This window comes from Myotis myotis, unplaced genomic scaffold, assembly GCF_014108235.1.
Source record: "Myotis myotis isolate mMyoMyo1 unplaced genomic scaffold, mMyoMyo1.p scaffold_m19_p_29, whole genome shotgun sequence".
NCBI lineage: Eukaryota > Metazoa > Chordata > Mammalia > Chiroptera > Vespertilionidae > Myotis > Myotis myotis.
Genome location: NW_023416334.1, coordinates 1,308,078 through 1,328,976, shown reverse-complemented (window position 1 = coordinate 1,328,976; position 20,899 = coordinate 1,308,078). Strand labels below are relative to the sequence as shown.

The window sequence follows — 20,899 nt, the reverse complement described above, 5'->3', positions numbered from 1 at the left end:
TGTAATATGGAGGGTCCCACTCTGATCACTGGGTACACTGGCTCTTGGATCTCTAAGGAGGTGCTAATTTAACCTCTGCCTGAGGCTACCCAGCAGGAGCTATGGAGAGATCTGCAGATTCCTCTTCTTTGTTTGGGGTTTGGAGGTGCCCAGATGAGGCCCAGCTGTGAAGCACTGCAAGCTGCTGTGGGGCCTTGGGCCTTCTTTTGGAAGTTCTGGGTCTCTCTGACCCAGCTGCAGTTTGTTAGGTAATTTTAGATCTCAAAGGGCCAGGCCATTTATATGCAAAAGCCTCTGCACCCAGCTTGGGTGGGTCGGGGTCTCAGGGAATCAACAGGGTGGAGCAAACAGCTATGGCTGATCCTCAGCCCTGCCCTAAGAGGCCCCGGGTCTCAGTGTCTCACGGTAATCACTGCAAGTGCCTCTGAGAGAAAGCCGCCCTCGAGTTCCGACCGATGCCAGACAGTCCAGTTTCTCCCCGTATGAGTCTGGGTCCCCAGAGACTCGCCCGGAACTGGAGTTCAGAGCAGTCGGGAGCTTGAGACTCCCTCCCGATTGAAAAAGACAACCGCATCCTCAGTTGCCAGCCCTTTGCGCACCTCCGTACCGCTGCACTTTACTTCTGCACCTCCTCTGAGTCTCAGTGCGTCTCTTTCCTTCTAGTTGTAGAATTTCCACTCAGCCAGCCTTCCTGTGGTTCTGGATGATGTCCGTTTTGTCTTTTAGTTGTAGTTTTTTTTTTTAATTAAATCTTTATTGTTCAGATTATTACATTTGTTCCTCTTTTTTCCCCCCCATAACTCCCCTCCTCCCAGTTCCTGCCCCACCCTCCGCCCTCACTCCCCACCCACTATCCTCATCCATAGGTGCACGATTTTTGTCCAGTCTCTTCCCGCATCTCCCACACCCCTTTCCCTCCCAAGAATAGTCAGTCCATTCCCTTTCTATGTCCCTGATTCTATTATAATCACCAGTTCATTCTGTTCATCAGATTATTTATTCACTTGATTCTTAGATTCACTTGTTGATAGATGCATATTTGCTGTTCATAATTTGTATCTTTACCTTTTTCTTCTTCTTCCTCTTCTTAAAGGATACCTTTCAGCATTTCATATAATCCTGGTTTGGTGGTGATGAACTCCTTTAGCTTTTCCTTATCTGTGAAGCTCTTTATCTGACCTTCAATTCTGAATGATAGCTTTGCTGGATAAAGTAATCTTGGTTGTAGGTTCTTGGTATTCATCACTTTGAATATTTCTTGCCACTCCCTTCTGGCCTGCAAAGTTTCTGTTGAGAAATCAGCTGACAGTCGTATGGGTATTCCCTTGTAGGTAACTGAGTTTCTTTCTCTTGCTGTTTTTAAGATTCTCTCTTTATCTTTTGCTCTTGGCATTTTAATTATGATGTGTCTTGTTGTGGTCCTCTTTGGATTCCTTTTGTTTGGGGTTCTCCGCGCTTCTTGGACCTGTAAGTCCATTTCTTTCACCAGGTGGGGGAAGTTTTCTGTCATTATTTCTTCAAATAGGTTTTCAATATCTTGCTCTCTCTCATCTTCTGGCACCCCTATAATTCTGATGTTGGTACGCTTGAAGCTGTCCCAGAGGCTCCTTACACTATCCTCACATTTTTGGATTCTTTTTTCATTTTGCTTTTCCGGTTGGGTGTTTTTTGCTTCCTCGCATTTCAAATCATTGACTTGATTCTTGCGCTCCTCTGGTCTGCTGTCGGGAGTCTGTATAATATTCGTTATTTCAGTCCGTGTATGCTTAATTTCTAGTTGGTTCCCCAATATAACATCGAGGGTCTCATTAGTTTTCTTGTAGATCTCATTAAGTTTATCGGCGGCTTCTAAACAGTTCTTGAGAGACCTTAAAAGTGTGGTTCTGAACTCTATATCTTCCATTGACAATTTTGTCCTGTTTCTTTGTCTCCGCATTTTGTTATGCTTCCTTGGTGCACCCCCTAGTGGTCTTTGTGTGCAGTCTTATAGTTAAACCTTGATTGTTGTAGCTAATACCAGGGAGGGTTTGACCTCCAGGCCAAGTGGCTATGAGAATCAGCTGTGTCTGCAGTGAGAGAACTTCTGTCCTCTAGGGAGGTGCTAATCTAGCCTTTGCCTGAGGCTATCCGGCAAATGCCTCTGTGCAGGGCTTGGGCGGGGCAGGTCGCACAGGATCAACAGGGTGGGCCGGATAGAGCAGTTATGGCGGCTCTCAGTCCTGTCCCCAGGGGCTCTGCCTCTCTGAGTCCCAGCACCCGCTGCAAACCTCGAAGGGAAAGCTGCACTCGCTCTGACCGAAGCCAGACAGTCCCGCTTCTCCCGTTTGAGTCTGGGTCTCTAAAGACTCGCCCGTATCTGGAGCTCAGAGTCTGCGACTCCCTCCCGATTGAAAACGCCAACCGCACCCTCCGCCGCCAGCCCACTCCGCGCACTCCGCACCTCAGAATTTGACTTCAGCACTGCGCCTCCTCTGAGTGTCCGTATGTGTTTCTCTTTCCTCCTAGTTGTAGGACTTCCACTCAGCTAGCGTTCCTGTGGTTCTGGGTGATGTCCGCTCTGTCTTTTAGTTTCACTTTTGAAGTAGTTGTTCAAGGCAGCAAACTCCGGCGTTAACCTATGCCGCCATCTTGGTTCTCCTTAGTTGTAGTTTTGAAGTGGTTGTGCGAGGCAGCAATTTCAGGTGTTTACCTATGTCGCCATCTTTGTTTCTCCTCCAAAATATTAATTTTTATTAAAATGTTCTATTATTTTATGTTAACAATGACTCATTTATTTCAGTCCTTTGTATTCAGCATGTCTCTATCGAAATAAACCTACGTTTCTGTGAAAACAGAAGCTTTTGTTTGTTTGCGGCCCACAGAAACTTCCACCTTGTTTATTTGGCCCATGTTAGCCTTAGCATCTCACATGCTTGGTCTGGAGGGTTAGGATGAACAGCAGGGAAGCCATGAGAGAATGTGTGCAAAAGCACATAATGCTGTGGGTGGGTTTTCAGAGGTTCTCTGGCCCGGGTGAGAGCAGCCTGCAGGAGGCGTGGTCCAGGCAGAGCCGATGGGGCCTGACTTGGTGGCAACGTGGAGGTGGAGAAGCGGAGACACTGGCTGGGATGCACGATGAGGAAACCAACTGCTCCTGACAGGAAGGTGTCTGGGCCTGGGCCTTCTCTCGCTGACCGTGGTCTTCCCAGAGACCTGACCCCTGCTGCCCACCCAGCGCCACACCCGGGAGCGTGGGGCTTAGGCTGGCCCTGGGCCTGTGACGCCATCACTGGCTGTGCTGGGGAAGGGCCGCGAGGTGCTGGACCAGCAATGGTGCACGGCTGCTCCGGCCTCAGCAGTGCTTCCCCGCGGAGACTGGAGGGCTAAAGGCCCTTGGGAGCGGACCTTAGCGCCTAGGAAATGCCAGAGGCCCCGCAGCTCTCAGGTTGGTGAAACACCTGATTATCATGCGCCTCTAGCTAGGCCCCCCCCCCCCCCCAGGTGTTTGTTAGCCTATTTCTTCTGCCAAAGGGCATTTTGTTCCCTTTTGCAGATGAGGAAACTGAGGCCCCAGAGGTTTCCAGGCTTACTGGAGCCACAGAGCTGGGTGGGCTCTTCCTGGCCCGGCCCCCAACAAGCCTCCGCCTCCACCACACGCTTGCACCCCAGTCCCACTCACCGCCCGCACGTCCTCAGGCAGGTCCTCGTCGAGCTCGCCCTTGACGACCTTCTCCAGGGTGTTGATGGCGATCTCCAGGAGCTTCTCGTGGTGGTGGTTCTCCAGGTCCCGGCACTGGGCCATGGTGCAGCGAGAGTTAAGCAAAGGCCGGGTGCAGCGGCGGGTGGCCCGGCCTCGGGCTGGTCATTTTCATTAGATGACAGCAGACTCTTAAGGGCCAAGGGCAAACGCTGGGGTGCAGTGCACCGTGGCCTTCACAGCTGTCTCCCCACGCGCACCTCACCCCGGGCCAGCCTGACCCCCGCCCCATTCACATCCCTGCTTCTCACTGACCTGGCCCTGGGCTCCCCGAGTGTCCCTCCGCCGCCCACTTCTCTCCATCCCACTGCCTCTGCACCTGTCCGTACACTGAGACCTGGCCAGCGCTCCAGCCCTTCCCTCCCGCGGCAGCGAGTGGCTAGGGACGCAGGTGCACACAGTCCCTCCTGCGCTCTCAGCTCTCTCTCCAGGAGCCTCCAACTCTCCAGTGTGGCCGAGGGGCCTCCTCTCGGACCCAGAGCTCCGACTCTTCCTCAGGACCTTTGCATAGGCTGTCTCCCCTGCTGGCTAAGTTCCCCCACAGGCCCACCTGGTCCCTGTGGGGGGCCCTCTCTTGGGAGGCTGCGGCCTGGTCTCTGGGCCAGCTGCTCCACTCACCGCCTCTATAACTTGTGTTTTCTGTGGGACTAGGGGCCCAGGAGGGCAGGACCAGGGATTACTTCTGGGGTGGACAACAGCAGTTGTCTCACACAGGACAGGGCTCTGAGTGCAGGTGGCAGAGGGTTGGTCATGCCCAGATGTGGGCTTCTGACCCAGGGACTTAGCCTGCCTGGCTCATTATGAGTAATTTGTCAGCGTCTGCAACTTGGAGGTTGTCCCGCCCCCTGGGTGTGTCTACCTGCAACACAGGGAGGGGGGACTCTGGGGTGTGGTCTGTCCTCGAGTGTCACTCGTTTGGGAATAACCCTCCAGGACTTCTATTGCAAACACAGCTCCTCCAACCCCACCCAGAACAGCAGCCCTGCTGCAGCTTCTGGAACAACGCGGGGGTGGCTCTGGTTGGGGATGCCCCTCCGACCAGGAACACTCAGCACCCAGTGTGCCACGGCTCATCCCGTGAAGGGAGCTTTTGTCCTTGGTGAAAATCAGAAGGTCTGACTTCCTCCAATTGCAAAGGTGGAGAGTCCCACCGGCAGGTTCCTGTACTGGATGAGAGCGTCCGGTGGAGGCACAGGCCTTCCTGTCGATCAGACGGCAGGTGGATTTCTGGTAAACAGCGAGGTGCCACTTCTCCCTCTGACGATGCCTGTGGCACTGGTGGCCGTGGAGGGCAGGCGCCCGACCCAGGTGCCGCCTGGAGGGGAACCCTACTCGTGGGCATCCTGTCGGGTCTGTGCTGAAGGGTTACCCTTCCCTGCCTTTGTTAGGCTGGAGGCGGGGAGCAGGGTCGTGGCCGGGATAAGCCCCGGGGCCCAGCAGCGCCTCCCAGCCACGGTCACGAAGGCAAGGATATAGGCTTTGGACATTTTCGACAAAGAGCCCCACCAAGTCGACGATGTTCCTCTCGAACATGTTTATCGTCTCCTGGAAAAGGGAAAGAGCACGGTGAGCATGCGTTTTGGACAGGAACCCGACTGCCCGAGCCTCAGAGCAAAGGCCGGCACCTCCTCTACTCACAGCTTCAGGACGAAGACGCCACGCGGCCCTTCTCCGCAGATGTTGGTGCCCTGACCCTACTTCTCCCTCCTGACCTCTGACCCCAGCCCATTGCTCTCTGGCCACTTCAGTTCACTCACCGCCTGTTGGATAGTTACTGCGATGCTTTCTCCAGGCCTCTGCCTGTTCCCTCTGCCAGGAACACCTGTTCTGGTCTTAACGCCTCCACCGCCATCCCCGAGACACACACACACACGCACACGCACACACACACACACACGCACGCACACACACACACACGCACACGCACACACACACGCACACACACGCGCGCGCGCGCACACACGCACACACACACGTGCGCGTGCACACACGCACGCACACACACACACATACACACGCGCACGCACAGCTAGTCTCCCTCCTCTGGCCTCTCAGTGGCATCACCTCCAGGCAACGGGGAGGGTGTCAGTAAGATCCGGACTGCCCGCATCGGCATCCCTGCTCCACTGTATGTAACTCTGGGAATGTCATTTAACCTCCCTGGGCCTCAACTTCCTCATCTATGAAATGGGTTTCCTTTGTAGTACCTGTCTCATGGAGTTGTGGTGAAGCTTAAATAGGTTACTTCACACAAAATGCTTTGCACGGTGCCTGGCAGAGAGGAGCCCTCAGTGATCCTGGCTGTTCCCATCCCCCATCCGTGCCCTGAGGGAACCCCTCATTGCTGCACCCGGTGCTCAGAAGGGCACCCGGCCTAAGCGGGGTTTCATGTTGGTTGCGGGAACAATGGCAGATGAAGCAGGGTGGAGCCTTCGACCCTAGCAGCCCAGGACTGGCCACACCCTCAATCCGCCATAGACTAGGGCTGCAGGGCAGGCTGAGGGGCAGGGAGCCTCCGGGAGCCTGGGGACGGGCTGCAGGCCGAGACATTACACATGCTCCAAACGTGTGTGAACACTGCTTCAGGGAAGCACATAGGGTCACTGAAAAGCTCCACAGTAGTTACAGCCTTTCAGGCGCTGTGCACGGGTCTGATGACACCACCAGCATGAGAGCCTGGGCTCTGGGAACCCTGGCACGTTGGGAGCCGCTGCCTAAGATGCCCTGAGGCTCGCGGTCTGCGGGCAGCGTCTGCTCTGCGAGGTGGGAATCTCTCCGAGTCTGAGGTGCCACGGGCAGGGGGAGACATTGATCAGGGACTATCTCTTGGCCCAGCCATGGCAGCATCCAATGAGGTTCCATTCATCACAGCCCCTCGGACTCGCAGCCAGCCTGTGAACACGCCTATCACTGGAGGCGAGGTGTGGGGTGTCGATAGCAGCACTTTCCGGGCCCACACTTAGTGCGGAATCGCGGGCGCCAGCATGGCCAGCACTGCAGGCTGAGGGGCAAGGGAGCCTTCCTTGCCCCGCGTGGGGGCCACCTTGCTCCCTGAGCACCAGCAGCTCCTTGGTCTAATCAAAACCCTCTCCCGGGGCTCCGGCCCTTCGGGGGGGGGCGGGGGGCTTCCAGAGGAATGAGCTCACCCTGCCTCAGTGTAAGGGGACACGCGACAAAAGCGAGCAGGGCCGGCGAGCAGGAAGCGGCAGCACCAGCCCCTGGGGTGAGCCTGGTGGCGCTCACACACGGCTCGTGCCAGGGCCCCGCGCACCTCCAGCTGCTCCACCAGCTGCATCTCCAGCGTCATGAGCGCGCTGGACAGCTGGGTGATGTCCTCGCTGTACGCCACGATCCTCGCCTCCATGCTGGCCAGGTCGGCCTCGTCGCGGATGGCATTCAGACTCTGGAGACAAGAGCCCGGCGTTAGGCATCACAGCCGAGTGGACGTAGTGACGGCAACAATTTGGTTTTGTGGGTAGGAATGGGACCCTGGGTTTGGACTGCCCACACTCAGGCGTAGCTAAGCCTCATGTCAGCGCCTGAGCCTGTAGCAGCCGCACCCTGTCCGGCCCGCGCGGGGGGCTGGCCCAGCACTAGCGGGACGTGCTGCCCTCACCAGCTGGGCTCTCAGCACAGGGGCCGGCTGGGCGGCAGGAGCCATGGCTGCCAGCCAGGTGGACCTGAACGTGACACTCTCTGAGTCACTCAGCAGCCATTTCACCTTGAACGAGTCCTTTCCATTCTCCAAGCTCCAGTTCCTGCCCATGGCGGCTGGGCGGGCTGCTCCCATCGCAGTGGTGCTGGGCCCATGAGCGCTGGGGCACACAGGCAGGGAAAGACCCACAAACACGCGACAGGTTCGGCCTGGGGGAGCCCGTCAGACCCCCCAGGACCCAGCGCCAGGGGGAGCGGGTAGTGGACAGGCCGGTGCTCGGGCGGGAGGCGCCATGTCAGCTTGTTTCTGCTGATACTCGGTGTTAGTTGTAAAGGAAGAGAAACTGGACACAATTTGAGGTGAATGTCTCTAACAATGGCTCCCCCATCTGGAGAAAAATCAGGTTCAATGCCTATCTCAAGTGTTACATGAAAATAAATTCTGGACAGAGAAAGATTTAAATGTAAAAATTAGAGCCACAAAAGTACTAGAAAATATTGGGGGATTTTAAATAAATAATCTCAAAGTGGAGAAGTCTTTTCTAAGTACAGGCAGAAGAAAAGACTGATAAAGTCTATCACATAAACATTTTTAATATTCTGAATGTAAATACACCAGAGACAAAGTAACAAGATAAACAGCAAACTGGGAAAATGTTGGCAACTTATTTCACTGACACAGGGCTAATTTCTCAACCTACAAAGTGCTCCTACAGAATAATAATGAAAGTAAAAACAAAGAAAGAAAGGGGGAGAGAGAAACACCAAATGGAAAAATGGGTAAGGGCACAGTATTATGACAATAGTTCACAAATAAGAAATACAAATGTTGCCCGGCCGGCGTGGCTCAGGGTTTGAGCATCTACCTATGAACCAGGAGGCCATGGTTTGATTCCCAGTCAGGGCACATGCCCGGGTTGCAGGCTCGGTCCCAGTAGGGGGCATGCAGGAGGCAGCCGATCAATGATTCTCTCTCAACATTGATGTTTCTCTCTCTCTCTCTCTCTTCCTCTCCCTACCCCTCTGAAATCAATAAAAATATGTTGAAAAAAATGAATAAAACCTAAGAGGGAAGGCAAAGGGGGGGGGCGGGTAAGAGATCAACCAAAGGACTTGTATGCATGCGTATAAGCATAACCAATAGACACAGACAGTAGGGCTGTGAGGGCCTGGTGGGGAGTGGGGGGAGTGGGTGGGGAAAAAGGAGACATGCAATACTTTCAACAATAAAGAATTTAAATGAATAAATAAATAAAATAAATGCTGGGAGCCGGTCCATCCTTGCTGTTTCAAGGGACCTGGCATATATCGCATACTGTTCTTAATATGTTTGTCACCTTCTTGGCACTATGTGTTTTAACCAAGGTCACCTCTCTGAGAAAGGTTGTTTCCCCAGGTAGGGATTTTCCCCTGAAGTTAGGGAGGGAATAAAACCCCTTAACTAAGTGCCAGGCGGGTAATTAATCACTTTAACTATGAACAATCATGCTTAAGCTACATAATCTTTACTCCCTGGAATGGAGATAAGAAACGCCCTAACCTTTGGGATAGAGATTGATAGGATTGGAATCAACTGGTATAAATACAGATGTAACAAGACAACAGGACTCAGAACCTAGACACAGAACCTACACAGAACCTAGAGACAGAGAACTTCGCTGGAGAGAACAGGGCAAAAGATCCTGGACAGAAACTGGAGACAGAACCTAGAGACAGAACCTAGCGAGAGAACATGGCAAAAGATCCTGGACAGAAACTGGCAACAGAACCTAGAGACAGAAGCTAGCGAGAGAACCTGGCTGAAGATCCTAGAGATAGAACCTGGCTACAGAACCTGGATAGAACATGGCAAGAGAACCTGACTAGAACCTGGTGACTGAACCTGGCTGGAGAACCTGGACAGAACCTGGCTGGAGAATCTAGTGAGGGAACATGGCTACAGAACCTGGCTGGAGATGCTAACCAGAACTTCGCTGGAGATCCTGACCAGAACTTGGCTAGAGATCCTGGCTAGGCTGCTGATCAACTGAACGCTGTCTCTGTGTCATTCCTTCTTCGCCGACTCCGTCCACACCTTTGGGAACCCCTGGAACAGGATTCCCCTAGGTAAGCCCCCCCCCCCCCCCCACTCGGGACGGATAGGACTCCACCAGGGTGCTGCAGACCCCCCTATAGAGGATAAGTAGGGTAAGAAGGTTGATAGTACAGAACTTAGATTGAGAAGATGTGCCATACTGAGTCCAAAGAAAGAAGATTCTGTATTGATCTTTAGATTAAGAAGATGTGCCATACTGAGTCTAAAGAAATAAGACTCTGTATTGATCTTTTAACACATATGCTTGCTAGCAGAGGAATTAAGGTTACTCCCAGTCAGACAGAACGTTTTATACAAGAAGTATGTCCATGCTTTTCTGAGGAAGGAAAGGTAAATGTAAAGGCATGGGAGGAGGTAGGCCCAAGGAGCCTTATCCTTAACCCCACTGCAGCCTTTCCACCCCGGGAAAGTGCAGGATTGGCAAGCTCTCCCTGGGTTGATAGATCAGGACTCAGGTAATAGCGGAAAGCGCCAATCCTACTCTTAAAATGGATACAAGAGAGCATTTGGGGTTTTTCTTTTTAATGCCTGCTTTTAAAAAATAAAAAATGGGGAATTTGCCGGGAGCCGGTCCATCCTTGCTGTTTCAAGGGACCTGGCATATATCGCATACTGTTCTTAATATGTTTGTCACCTTCTTGGCACTATGTGTTTTAACCAAGGTCACCTCTCTGAGAAAGGTTGTTTCCCCAGGTAGGGATTTTCCCCTGAAGTTAGGGAGGGAATAAAACCCCTTAACTAAGTGCCAGGCGGGTAATTAATCACTTTAACTATGAACAATCATGCTTAAGCTACATAATCTTTACTCCCTAGAATGGAGATAAGAAACGCCCTAACCTTTGGGATAGAGATTGATAGGATTGGAATCAACTGGTATAAATACAGATGTAACAAGACAACAGGACTCAGAACCTAGACACAGAACCTACACAGAACCTAGAGACAGAGAACTTCGCTGGAGAGAACAGGGCAAAAGATCCTGGACAGAAACTGGAGACAGAACCTAGAGACAGAACCTAGCGAGAGAACATGGCTGAAGAACCTAGAGACAGAACCTGGCTACAGAACCTGGATAGAACATGGCAAGAGAACCTGACTAGAACCTGGTGACTGAACCTGGCTGGAGAACCTGGACAGAACCTGGCTGGAGAACCTAGTGAGGGAACATGGCTACAGAACCTGGCTGGAGAACCTAGCAAGAGAACATGGACACAGAACCTGGCTGGAGATCCTAACCAGAACCTGGCTGGAGATCCTGACCAGAACTTCGTTGGAGATCCTGACCAGAACTTGGCTGGAGATCCTGGCTAGAGATCCTGGCTAGGCTGCTGATCAATTGAACGCTGTTTCCGTGTCATTCCTTCTTTGCCGACTCCGTCCACACCTTTGGGGACCCCTGGACCTGCTGGGGCTGGACCCCAGCAAATAAAATGATCACCCATCCGCTCATTAAAAAAAAAAAGGGACCAATGTTTGTAAACTATGTGATGCTCCCCCCACCTGAGAGCAAATGAGCACACACTGGGAATGGAGCGGGCTGGCAGAAGCAGACGGCTGGCTAAGGCCGGTGGGAGCGGGCTGGCAGAAGCAGACGGCTGGCTAAGCCGGTGGGAGCGGGCTGGCAGAAGCAGACGGCTGGCTAAGCCGGTGGGAGCGGGCTGGCAGAAGCAGACCGCTGGCTAAGCTGGTGGGAGCGGGCTGGCAGAAGCAGACAGCTGGCTAAGGCCGGTGGGAGTGTGCTGGCAGAAGCAGACGGCTGGCTAAGCCGGTGGGAGCGGGCTGGCAGAAGCAGACGGCTGGCTAAGCCGGTGGGAGCGGGCTGGCAGAAGCAGACGGCTGGCTAAGGCCGGTGGGAGCGGGCTGGCAGAAGCAGACCGCTGGCTAAGCCGGTGGGAGCGGGCTGGCAGAAGCAGACGGCTGGCTAAGGCCGGTGGGAGCGGGCTGGCAGAAGCAGACCGCTGGCTAAGGCCGGTGGGAGCGGGCTGGCAGAAGCAGACAGCTGGCTAAGCCGGTGGGAGCGGGCTGGCAGAAGCAGACCGCTGGCTAAGCCGGTGGGAGCGGGCTGGCAGAAGCAGACCGCTGGCTAAGCCGGTGGGAGCGGGCTGGCAGAAGCAGACCGCTGGCTAAGCCGGTGGGAGCGGGCTGGCAGAAGCAGACAGCTGGCTAAGGCCGGTGGGAGCGGGCTGGCAGAAGCAGACGGCTGGCTAAGGCCGGTGGGAGCGGGCTGGCAGAAGCAGACGGCTGGCTAAGCCGGTGGGAGAGGGCTGGCAGAAGCAGACAGCTGGCTAAGGCCGGTGGGAGCGTGCTGGCAGAAGCAGACGGCTGGCTAAGCCGGTGGGAGCGGGCTGGCAGAAGCAGACCGCTGGCTAAGCCGGTGGGAGCGGGCTGGCAGAAGCAGACCGCTGGCTAAGCCGGTGGGAGCGGGCTGGCAGAAGCAGACAGCTGGCTAAGGCCGGTGGGAGCGGGCTGGCAGAAGCAGACGGCTGGCTAAGCCGGTGGGAGCGGGCTGGCAGAAGCAGACGGCTGGCTAAGCCGGTGGGAGTGTGCTGGCAGAAGCAGACGGCTGGCTAAGCCGGTGGGAGCGGGCTGGCAGAAGCAGACCGCTGGCTAAGCCGGTGGGAGCGGGCTGGCAGAAGCAGACAGCTGGCTAAGGCCGGTGGGAGCGGGCTGGCAGAAGCAGACCGCTGGCTAAGGCCGGTGGGAGCGGGCTGGCAGAAGCAGACGGCTGGCTAAGGCCGGTGGGAGCGGGCTGGCAGAAGCAGACCGCTGGCTAAGGCCGGTGGGAGCGGGCTGGCAGAAGCAGACGGCTGGCTAAGGCCGGTGGGAGCGGGCTGGCAGAAGCAGACAGCTGGCTAAGGCCGGTGGGAGTGTGCTGGCAGAAGCAGACGGCTGGCTAAGCCGGTGGGAGCGGGCTGGCAGAAGCAGACGGCTGGCTAAGCCGGTGGGAGCGGGCTGGCAGAAGCAGACCGCTGGCTAAGGCCGGTGGGGGCGGGCTGGCAGAAGCAGACGGCTGGCTAAGCCGGTGGGAGCGGGCTGGCAGAAGCAGACGGCTGGCTAAGCCGGTGGGAGCGGGCTGGCAGAAGCAGACGGCTGGCTAAGGCCGGTGGGAGCGGGCTGGCAGAAGCAGACCGCTGGCTAAGGCCGGTGGGAGCGGGCTGGCAGAAGCAGACGGCTGGCTAAGGCCGGTGGGAGCGGGCTGGCAGAAGCAGACAGGCTGGCTAAGGCCGGTGGGAGCGGGCTGGCAGAAGCAGACGGCTGGCTAAGCCGGTGGGAGCGGGCTGGCAGAAGCAGACGGCTGGCTAAGGCCGGTGGGAGCGGGCTGGCAGAAGCAGACGGCTGGCTAAGGCCGGTGGGAGCGGGCTGGCAGAAGCAGACGGCTGGCTAAGCCGGTGGGAGCGGGCTGGCAGAAGCAGACGGCTGGCTAAGGCCGGTGGGAGCGGGCTGGCAGAAGCAGACAGCTGGTTAAGCCGGTGGGAGCGGGCTGGCAGAAGCAGACCGCTGGCTAAGGCCGGTGGGAGCGGGCTGGCAGAAGCAGACCGCTGGCTAAGGCCGGTGGGAGTGTGCTGGCAGAAGCAGACGGCTGGCTAAGCCGGTGGGAGCGGGCTGGCAGAAGCAGACGGCTGGCTAAGCCGGTGGGAGCGGGCTGGCAGAAGCAGACCGCTGGCTAAGGCCGGTGGGGGCGGGCTGGCAGAAGCAGACGGCTGGCTAAGCCGGTGGGAGCGGGCTGGCAGAAGCAGACGGCTGGCTAAGCCGGTGGGAGCGGGCTGGCAGAAGCAGACCGCTGGCTAAGGCCGGCGGGAGCGGGCTGCAGGTGCGCAGCCCCGCCCAGTGCAGTTGGGCAATAACCATGCAGCTCAGAAAACATCTGCCTGAAGAGAAGCAGTCACCATCGTAATGGTAATCACGCCATGTCATGGTGAGGATGGCTCTCGCCTTGGCCTCAGGCTCCGCTCAGCCAGGCCCTAGCGCCGCTGTGGCTGGCGGTGCCGGTGGAAGGCTGAGGGTCGGCTCCACCACCAGCTCAGTGAGCCTGGCGAACGGGACCAGGCACCAGGGCCTCGGGGCCATCAGAGGGACAGGGCCACAACAGATTGGCACCGGCACCTGGGGCAGGGGGCAGGGGGCAGAGGGCGGGGGGCGGGGGGGCAGAGGGCTGGGGGCAAGGGCAGGCCTACCAGCAGGTGCTTCTCCTCGAACTTGGCGATCCTGAGCTTGCCCTGCTCCCGGTTTTCCTGGACGGCCTCCTGGACACATGCATTGAAGGTGTCGAGCTCCACCTTCCGCTTTTCCTGCTGTTTCAGTCCGTACTCGAAAATGTTCAGGCAGATGATGACAAACTTGTCCTTGTAGGTGAGGCTGTTAAGGAAGCTGTGGCTGGTTCAGGCGCCCATGGCAGCGGGGGCCCCTCGCAGAGGTGGCAGCTGAGATTTGGAGGCTCAGGTGGTGACGGGGGGGGCCTCGCCACCCTGGGCCTGAGGGACGCGGGAACACACCTGCGTGAGGGGAGGAGGCGGGGCCGCGGGCGGAGGCTGCAGGGCAGAGGGGAGACGTGCTAACCCAGGTCCCACCGAGACTCCTGGGGGACAGCGGGCCATGTGTGTTTTGTCTCTGTTGTGCTGGCTGGAGGGCACCTTTGTTGAGGGTCCTGGGCGCTGCAGGGCACTGAGGGGCCTGGCAGAGGTGGGGCCGCGGGCTGGAAGCAGAGAGACCCAGGTTCAAGTCCGGTTCGGGGCCTTGGGTTCATCGCCCGCACAGGAGGGCGAGGTGACTCTACCGTGAGGTCCTGGGAGGCCTGCGATCGGGCAGGCGCTGCGGCCTGGAGGCCAGCCAGGTGGCCAGCTGGCAGGTGGCGGTCGGACCCAAAGCCCTGCTCTTGCCCTCTGCTCAGCCCCATGCTCGACCGGCTCCTGCCCCTCTTTTCAGAGTGTGGGGATCTTAAATGTGCGTTTTTCCCACTCAGGGGGTTGGTTCCATGGACCCCCTGTGGCTCATCGCGTGGCCTCAGCCCGCCCAGACCAGGGGCCCTGCGGTTCCAGCCGGAGCCCCTCAGCTGAGGGTTTAAGCAACAGGCTGACCCCCGTCACGGCCTGGACACCAGGCGCAGCACCGCCCGCGGCTTGGCCTGCGGGGAGGAGCTCAGGCTCCAGGCTCCGCAGACCGGCGCTCGCCTCCCACCTAACCGCGCGCAGGGACAAGCCGACCTCTCTGGGCGAGCTCCCCGAAGGAAGTGGGACTGTGCAGCCGCCGTGTGGGGGGCGTCCCAGCACAGCAGGAACCAGGGACACGCCGGGGCCTGGGCCACAGACCACCCAGGCCGTGCTCATCTCCAAGCTCCCGGCTCCTGGAGCATACAGGCGGCCATGCAGCCGGTCAGGGCCGGAGCCCACGCACCTCTGCGCAGCTGCCACCTGCTCTGCCTGCCGCGGGGACCCCGCTCGGGGACAAGGCCTCAAAGAGAGATGGGGAAACTGAGGCCCAGTGTGGGAAGGACTGGCTCGGGCAGGCTGGTGTCCTGGGGCCGAGCTCGGTCAGAGAGGCAGCGTGAACTTGAAAGGATATGCCTCGAGGAGCTCGCCCACGCCGTGCAGAGCGGCCAGCTTGCTGCCCTCCACATCATCAGCATACATGCTGTCGAAGAGGAAGGAGCCGTTCAGGTGCTCCACGAAGGCAGCCTGCGGGCAGAGGGAAGGAGGGGGTCAGTGCTCCCTAACACAGCCTGCGGGCAGAGGGAGTGAGTGCTCCCTAATGCAGCCTTTGGGCAGAGGGAGTGAGTGCTCCCTAATGCAGCCTGTGGGCAGAGGGAGTGAGTGAGTGCTCCCTAATGCAGCCTGCGGGCAGAGGGAGGGAGGGGGTCAGTGCTCCCTAATGCAGCCTGTGGGCAGAGGGGGTCAGTGCTCCCTAACGCAGCCTGTGGGCAGAGAGAGGGAGGGAAGGGGTGAGTGCTCTCTAATGCAGTCTGCCTGGCCGAGGCGCCAGAGCACAGCTGGGAGCAGTGACTGATTCCGCACTGGCCAGCGCTCGGCTCTGGGGTTGGTGGACACTTGCCCTGGGAGGAAGCCGGCAGGGAGGCGTGCTGGGCCTGGCACTCCGGGTGCTCCAGAGGCTACACTGGGCTGCACTGGCCAGCAGGGGGAAGGCGGTGGGACAGGGAGGGAGGCTGGAGGGACATGCTGAACAGGGACCCGAGCCTTCCTGGTGCCCTGGAACCACCCGGGGTCCCCAAGGAAAGGCCCTGCTCTGACAGCCTGCTCCTCGGGGACGTAAGGCAGGTGGGGTCTGGGTTGAGGCGGGGCTGGCCCTGCGGCAGGTGGTGGGCAGAGCAAGGCAGGGCCGGGGCCCAGGCCTGGGAAGAAGCACAGTCTACATGCTTCCTCAGAGCTAGGCCCTGCTGCACAACACGTTTCCAAGGCAGGCTTCTAGGTCAAGGGCCCTGGACCCTTGTTGAACTTGACTGGAGCCCCGGGGCCAGCATTCGGAGCGGGGCCAGCTACCTGGTGCTCCTCCAGCTCCGCCTGCCGGGCCTGCTCCTCCGCCTGCTGGGCCTGAATCAGGTGCTCACGGTGCCTCAACTCGTCGATGCTGAACTGGTGCTTCACCTCCGCCAGCTCCTTCTGCGGGACAGGCCGTGTTAGCACCGGCCTCGGCCAGGGCCCCGGGCGGGCGGGGTGTGGGTGACAATGCTCATTGCCTCATGGCCCTGAGACAGGTTAGTAAGAACCTAGGAAAATGCCCTGGCAAGTGGAATGAGGAAACAGACAAACAGCTGAAGAAACAGCTGGACAGGCTGAGCAATGGACAGCCAGCCGATAAATGACAGGATTCTGTCCTCCCCACCAGAGACACCCGGGAGCGGTGGTTTAATCACCCTCGTCAGGGAGAGAGAGAACAAAAAACCATCAGAGCCAGAGCAACCCAAGACAGAGTGGAACTCCCCACGCCCCACTCCTATTGCTACAGCAGTACTACACTCACCCCTGGAGATCCACCCCTTGACCTCCCCTAAAATTCCCACCCATAGAGAACAGATAAAACCCTCAGGACAAAGGGTGCCAATGGGAGCTCTTCTTTGAGCAAATCTGTGTTCCCCTTTCCTTGGGCATGTACTTTGCTTCTTCTACCCTAAGCCCTAAGGGTGCCCACAAGACATGCACCCAGGGGAGCCATGGGCAGTGGCAGCTTGTCCCAGGCTTATCCCCTGGTCCTGTCTCCAGGGGCCCTTCCTTGGCCTCGTGGTCCCAAGCTTTAATAAACTTACTCTCACTTTCCCCTGGACTCGGTGGTGAAACTGTTCCTGCCTGAGTCAGGAACCTGCAGGTCACCTGACCCACACCCTATAGGGCAGGGCCAGCCCCTGGCTGAGGCAGACCAGTAACAGTGCTTTCCTTTCGTTCTTTCTTTCTTTTTAAAATATATTTTTATTGATTTCAGAGAGAAAGGGAGAGGGAGAGAGAGAGAGAAACATCAATGATGAGGGAGAATCATTGATTGGCTGCCTCCTGCTCACCCCCAACTGGGAACCGAGCTCGCAACCTGGGCACGTGCTCTGACCGGGAGCCGAACTGTGACCTCCTGGTTCACAGGTCCATGCTTAACCACTGAGCCATGCTGACTGGACAACAGCGCTTTCCTTTCTTTTTAAAAAAATCCTCACCCAAGGATATGTTTCTATTGCTTCTTTTAGAGAGAGAGGAAGGGAGAGAGAGAAACATCAATGTGAGAGAGAAACATGGATCAGCCGCCTCCTGCACACGCCCTGACCAAGGATGGAACCGGCAACCTGGGTATGTGCCCCAACTGGGAATCGAACCCGCAACTTCCTGGTGTATGCGATGACGCTCCAACCAACTGAGCACCTGCAGGGCAGTCACAGCCCCTTCAAGAATTCTGAGCCCTGGGGAGAGCAGGGAAGGACCGAGGGGTGCGGAGGGCAGCGCGGCAGCCGGGGTCTGTGAGGCCACTCCAGAGGCGGGGCCGCAGGACGAGCCCCCAGGCGCACAGCCCACAGCCCTCCACGCAGTGTCCCGGCCCTTTTACAGGCGCACGCGGGAGAGGTGAAGTGACCGACTTGGGTCCCAGGCTTGGTCACAGGGTCTCAGCCCTTGGCTCTGTGCCCTGCCACCTCCTGGCTTTCCTCACCCATCCAGTCCTCCTCCTGTGCCTGCTGGGGATGCCGGTGCCCCTCGGGCTTGGTCCTCAGCCTCTGGGCTCACTCCACACACCCAGGCGTGTACCAGACCCTTCACCCTCTGACAACACTCAGGTCTCTGCCTCCAGCCCAGCCCCACCTAGGAACGCCAGAACCACGCTTCTGGCTGCCTCGTGCCTCCTGGCTGCCTCAAAAGCACTGCCAAACCCCTGTCCAAGCTGGACCTCTGCCCTCCCAGAGTCCTGCCGAGGTGAGCGGCGCCCAGCCAGCCAGCGCCCAGGACCCTCCCTTCCTCCTCAGACCCAGGCTGTCCCAGGCCCGCCCAATCACTGATCGCCTCTCTAACCTGTCACATCTTCTCTGTCCAGGGCCTGCCTCAGTCTCCTAGCTGTCTCCTTGTGCTCCCGCCCCCTCTACTCTGTCCAGCCCGCCCCAGCGAGCGACTAGGGCAATCTGTTAAATGCAAACCTGATCCCACCAGTCCCTCACTCACCTTGTGTGGCTTCCTCTTGGGCATAGAGTTACAGCAAGCTCCTGCTGTGGCCTGCAGGGCCCTGCCTACCCCTCCACACCGCCGCCTCTCCTCTCCAGCTCCAGCCACTGGCCGCTCAGTGCTGCCTCCTGACCCAGGGCCTTCGCATGTGCTCTGCCTTCTGCCTTCACTCAGCCAACTCCTACTCATGCTGTAGATCCATCTGCAAACCACCACCAGTGGCTACCATCCTGTACATCCACCTCAGCCCATGCTCTGACCTCCTGGCGCCTTCGTGTGTCTCCTTCCCAGGGTGCTGGCTCCGTGCAGGAAGGCCGGGCTTCCCCAGCCCGCGCAGTTCCGAGCCCCCCAGCCTCCCCGTCTTGTGCTGAGGGCCGGCCCAGTGTTTAACCCACAGGATGTCAGAACACATGTCCATCTAGTGTTCTACCTCAGCATGGGCCTTGGCTGCAGACAGCTCACTCTGCACATGTTGACATCCAGCTATTCATCGAGCTGCACACTTACATTCTGTCTCCTTACGGATTCATATGTCAATAAATTAGTGTGTTCTTAACATCTCTAGCATCCAGCCTCTCCTCTCATCTCTATTCCCGCAGCCTGTCCTGAGTGAGGCCACCTCCTCTCGATCTCTCTGGACCATGGCCCCTGCCTCCGCTCCCCCATCTCCATCTCTTCCCCTAGTCCCCACAGCAGTCCTCAGGTCCCTGAACTTCTGACCCGTGTGAATTCTGCTAAAGACTGCTGAGGGCTCTCCCTGGGCCTCCATCGTCCACGGACCCTGCTGGCAGCACCCTGACCCTCGGGCCTGTCTCCATGCCCCCCCCCCCAGCCCCTGGGATCAGCCCCTGCCCATCCCGGGGGCTGGGTAGAGGGGAGGGCCAGGCTTCAGGCACAGCCCAGGGCCTCAACTCAAAAGTGGCCTCACAGGAACAGAGGGAGCTCCTTGGAGCCGGGAGGCAGCAGAGAAGCTGCACGAGGCCGTGGTGGCTGTGGCTGGGCTGGCTCTCCGACTGCCTGACCCCCCAGCATGGAGGCCAGTGCTGGGGGCAGACAGTGGTTGGCCCGGGACAGACAGGTGCCCCAGTTTTGCAGAGCTCAGTTTTGTACTTATTATTTATCTTGATGCTTCCAGGCAAATCTCTGAACCGTGAAAGGAGTCTTCGCTTCCTCCCAGCACAGCAGAAGGCCGGCTGCTACCTGCCATTCACGGCAACGCCTGGGCCCGAGGAGAGGAGGCAGGATGGGCCTTGGAACTGTGCAGTGAGCTGTCGCACGATTTCGTGAGAGCAAGATGCCAGTGGAGCCACCTGGAAAGCAGCAGTTCCACGGGCTGGGCCTGCACCTGAGTCCAAGCCTGGGAGGGTGAGGGAGATCTGCCCCCGCCCTCCTCTGCCCCCCACGCTCTCCTGGGCACTCTGCACATCAGCTCCCTGTGCCGCAGACACGGCTCCTTTCTCTCAGGAAAGGCACCAGCTTCCGGCGAGATGGGCAGGCCAGCAGGCCTCCGTCTCCCTGGCTCCCAACACAAGGAATAGCCTAGCCCTGCTGCCAACGCTGCACAAGCTGGGCACCATCTCCTCCCAGTGGTGGCAATTCCCACAATGGATCCCAGATCCCACGGAAGCAGCAGAGAATGAGAAGCAAGTGAAAGGGGACTAGCCCACAACGGGAAATGGGAAGGAGGTGGGCATTGGAAAGACAAGGAAGCAGGCAGGCCAGGCAGTGGGCTGGCCAGCAGTGCATTGGGGACAGGCCCTTTGTGCTGGGGCGAGTCCTACACAGGCTTTGCTGCTAGATGACCTGGGTCCAAGTCCCAGCTTGACTACACTGGCTTTGAGCTCCTGAGTACACCAGCCCACCTGGGACAGCTCCTGGGCATGCAGGCCCACCTGGGACAGCTCCTGGGCATGCAGGCCCACCTGGGACAGCTCCTGGGTGAGTCAGTCCACCTGGGACAGCTCCTGGGTGTGCCGGCCCACCTGGGACAGCTCCTGGGTGAGTCAGTCCACCTGGGACAGCACCTGGGCGTGCCGGCCCACCTGGGACAGCTCCTGGGCGTGCAGGCCCACTTGGGACAGCTCCTGGGCGTGCAGGCCCACCTGGGACAGCTCCTGGGCGTGCAGGCCCACCTGGGACAGCTCCTGGGCGTGCAGGCCCATCTGGGACAGCTCCTGGGTGAGTTAGTCCACCTGGGACAGCTCCTGGGTGAGTTAGTCCACCTGGGACAGCTCCTGGGTGAGTTAGTCCACCTGGGACAGCTCCTGGGTGAGTTAGTCCACCTGGGACAGCTCCTGGGTGTGCAGGCCCACCTGGGACAGCTCCTGGGAGAGTTAGTCCACCTGGGACAGCTCCTGGGCATGCCGCCCCACCTGGGACAGCTCCTGGGTGAGTTAGTCCACCTGGGACAGCTCCTGGGCGTGCAGGCCCACCTGGTACAGCTCCTGGGTGTGTCAGCCCACCTGGGACAGCTCCTGGGCGTGCCAGCCCACCTGGGACAGCTCCTGGGTGAGTTAGTCCACCTGGGACAGCTCCTGGGCTTGCCGTCCCACCTGGGACAGCTCCTGGGTGAGTTAGTCCACCTGGGACAGCTCCTGGGCGTGCAGGCCCACCTGGAACAGCTCCTGGGTGTGTCAGCCCACCTGGGACAGCTCCTGGGCGTGCCAGCCCACCTGGGACAGCTCCTGGGTGTGTCAGCCCACCTGGGACAGCTCCTGGGTGAGCCGGCCCACCTGGGACAGCTCCTGGGTGAGTTAGTCCACCTGGGACAGCTCC

At 58.4% G+C, this 20,899-nt stretch overlaps 1 protein-coding gene across 1 annotated transcript in view; it reads right to left on the bottom strand.

Annotated features, from left to right (window-relative positions):
- Positions 1 to 20,899, bottom strand: part of DRC3 (dynein regulatory complex subunit 3) — a 58,526-nt gene that overhangs the window by 6,902 nt on the left and 30,725 nt on the right. Inside the window, exons 7-12 of the mRNA XM_036296307.1 lie at positions 15,977 to 16,096; positions 15,045 to 15,157; positions 13,661 to 13,835; positions 7,008 to 7,139; positions 5,211 to 5,281; positions 3,659 to 3,782 (exon numbers count right to left, since the gene is read on the bottom strand). Of these exons, the coding sequence (XP_036152200.1) occupies positions 3,659 to 3,782; positions 5,211 to 5,281; positions 7,008 to 7,139; positions 13,661 to 13,835; positions 15,045 to 15,157; positions 15,977 to 16,096 (735 nt within the window). The remainder of the gene's footprint in view (positions 1 to 3,658; positions 3,783 to 5,210; positions 5,282 to 7,007; positions 7,140 to 13,660; positions 13,836 to 15,044; positions 15,158 to 15,976; positions 16,097 to 20,899) is intronic.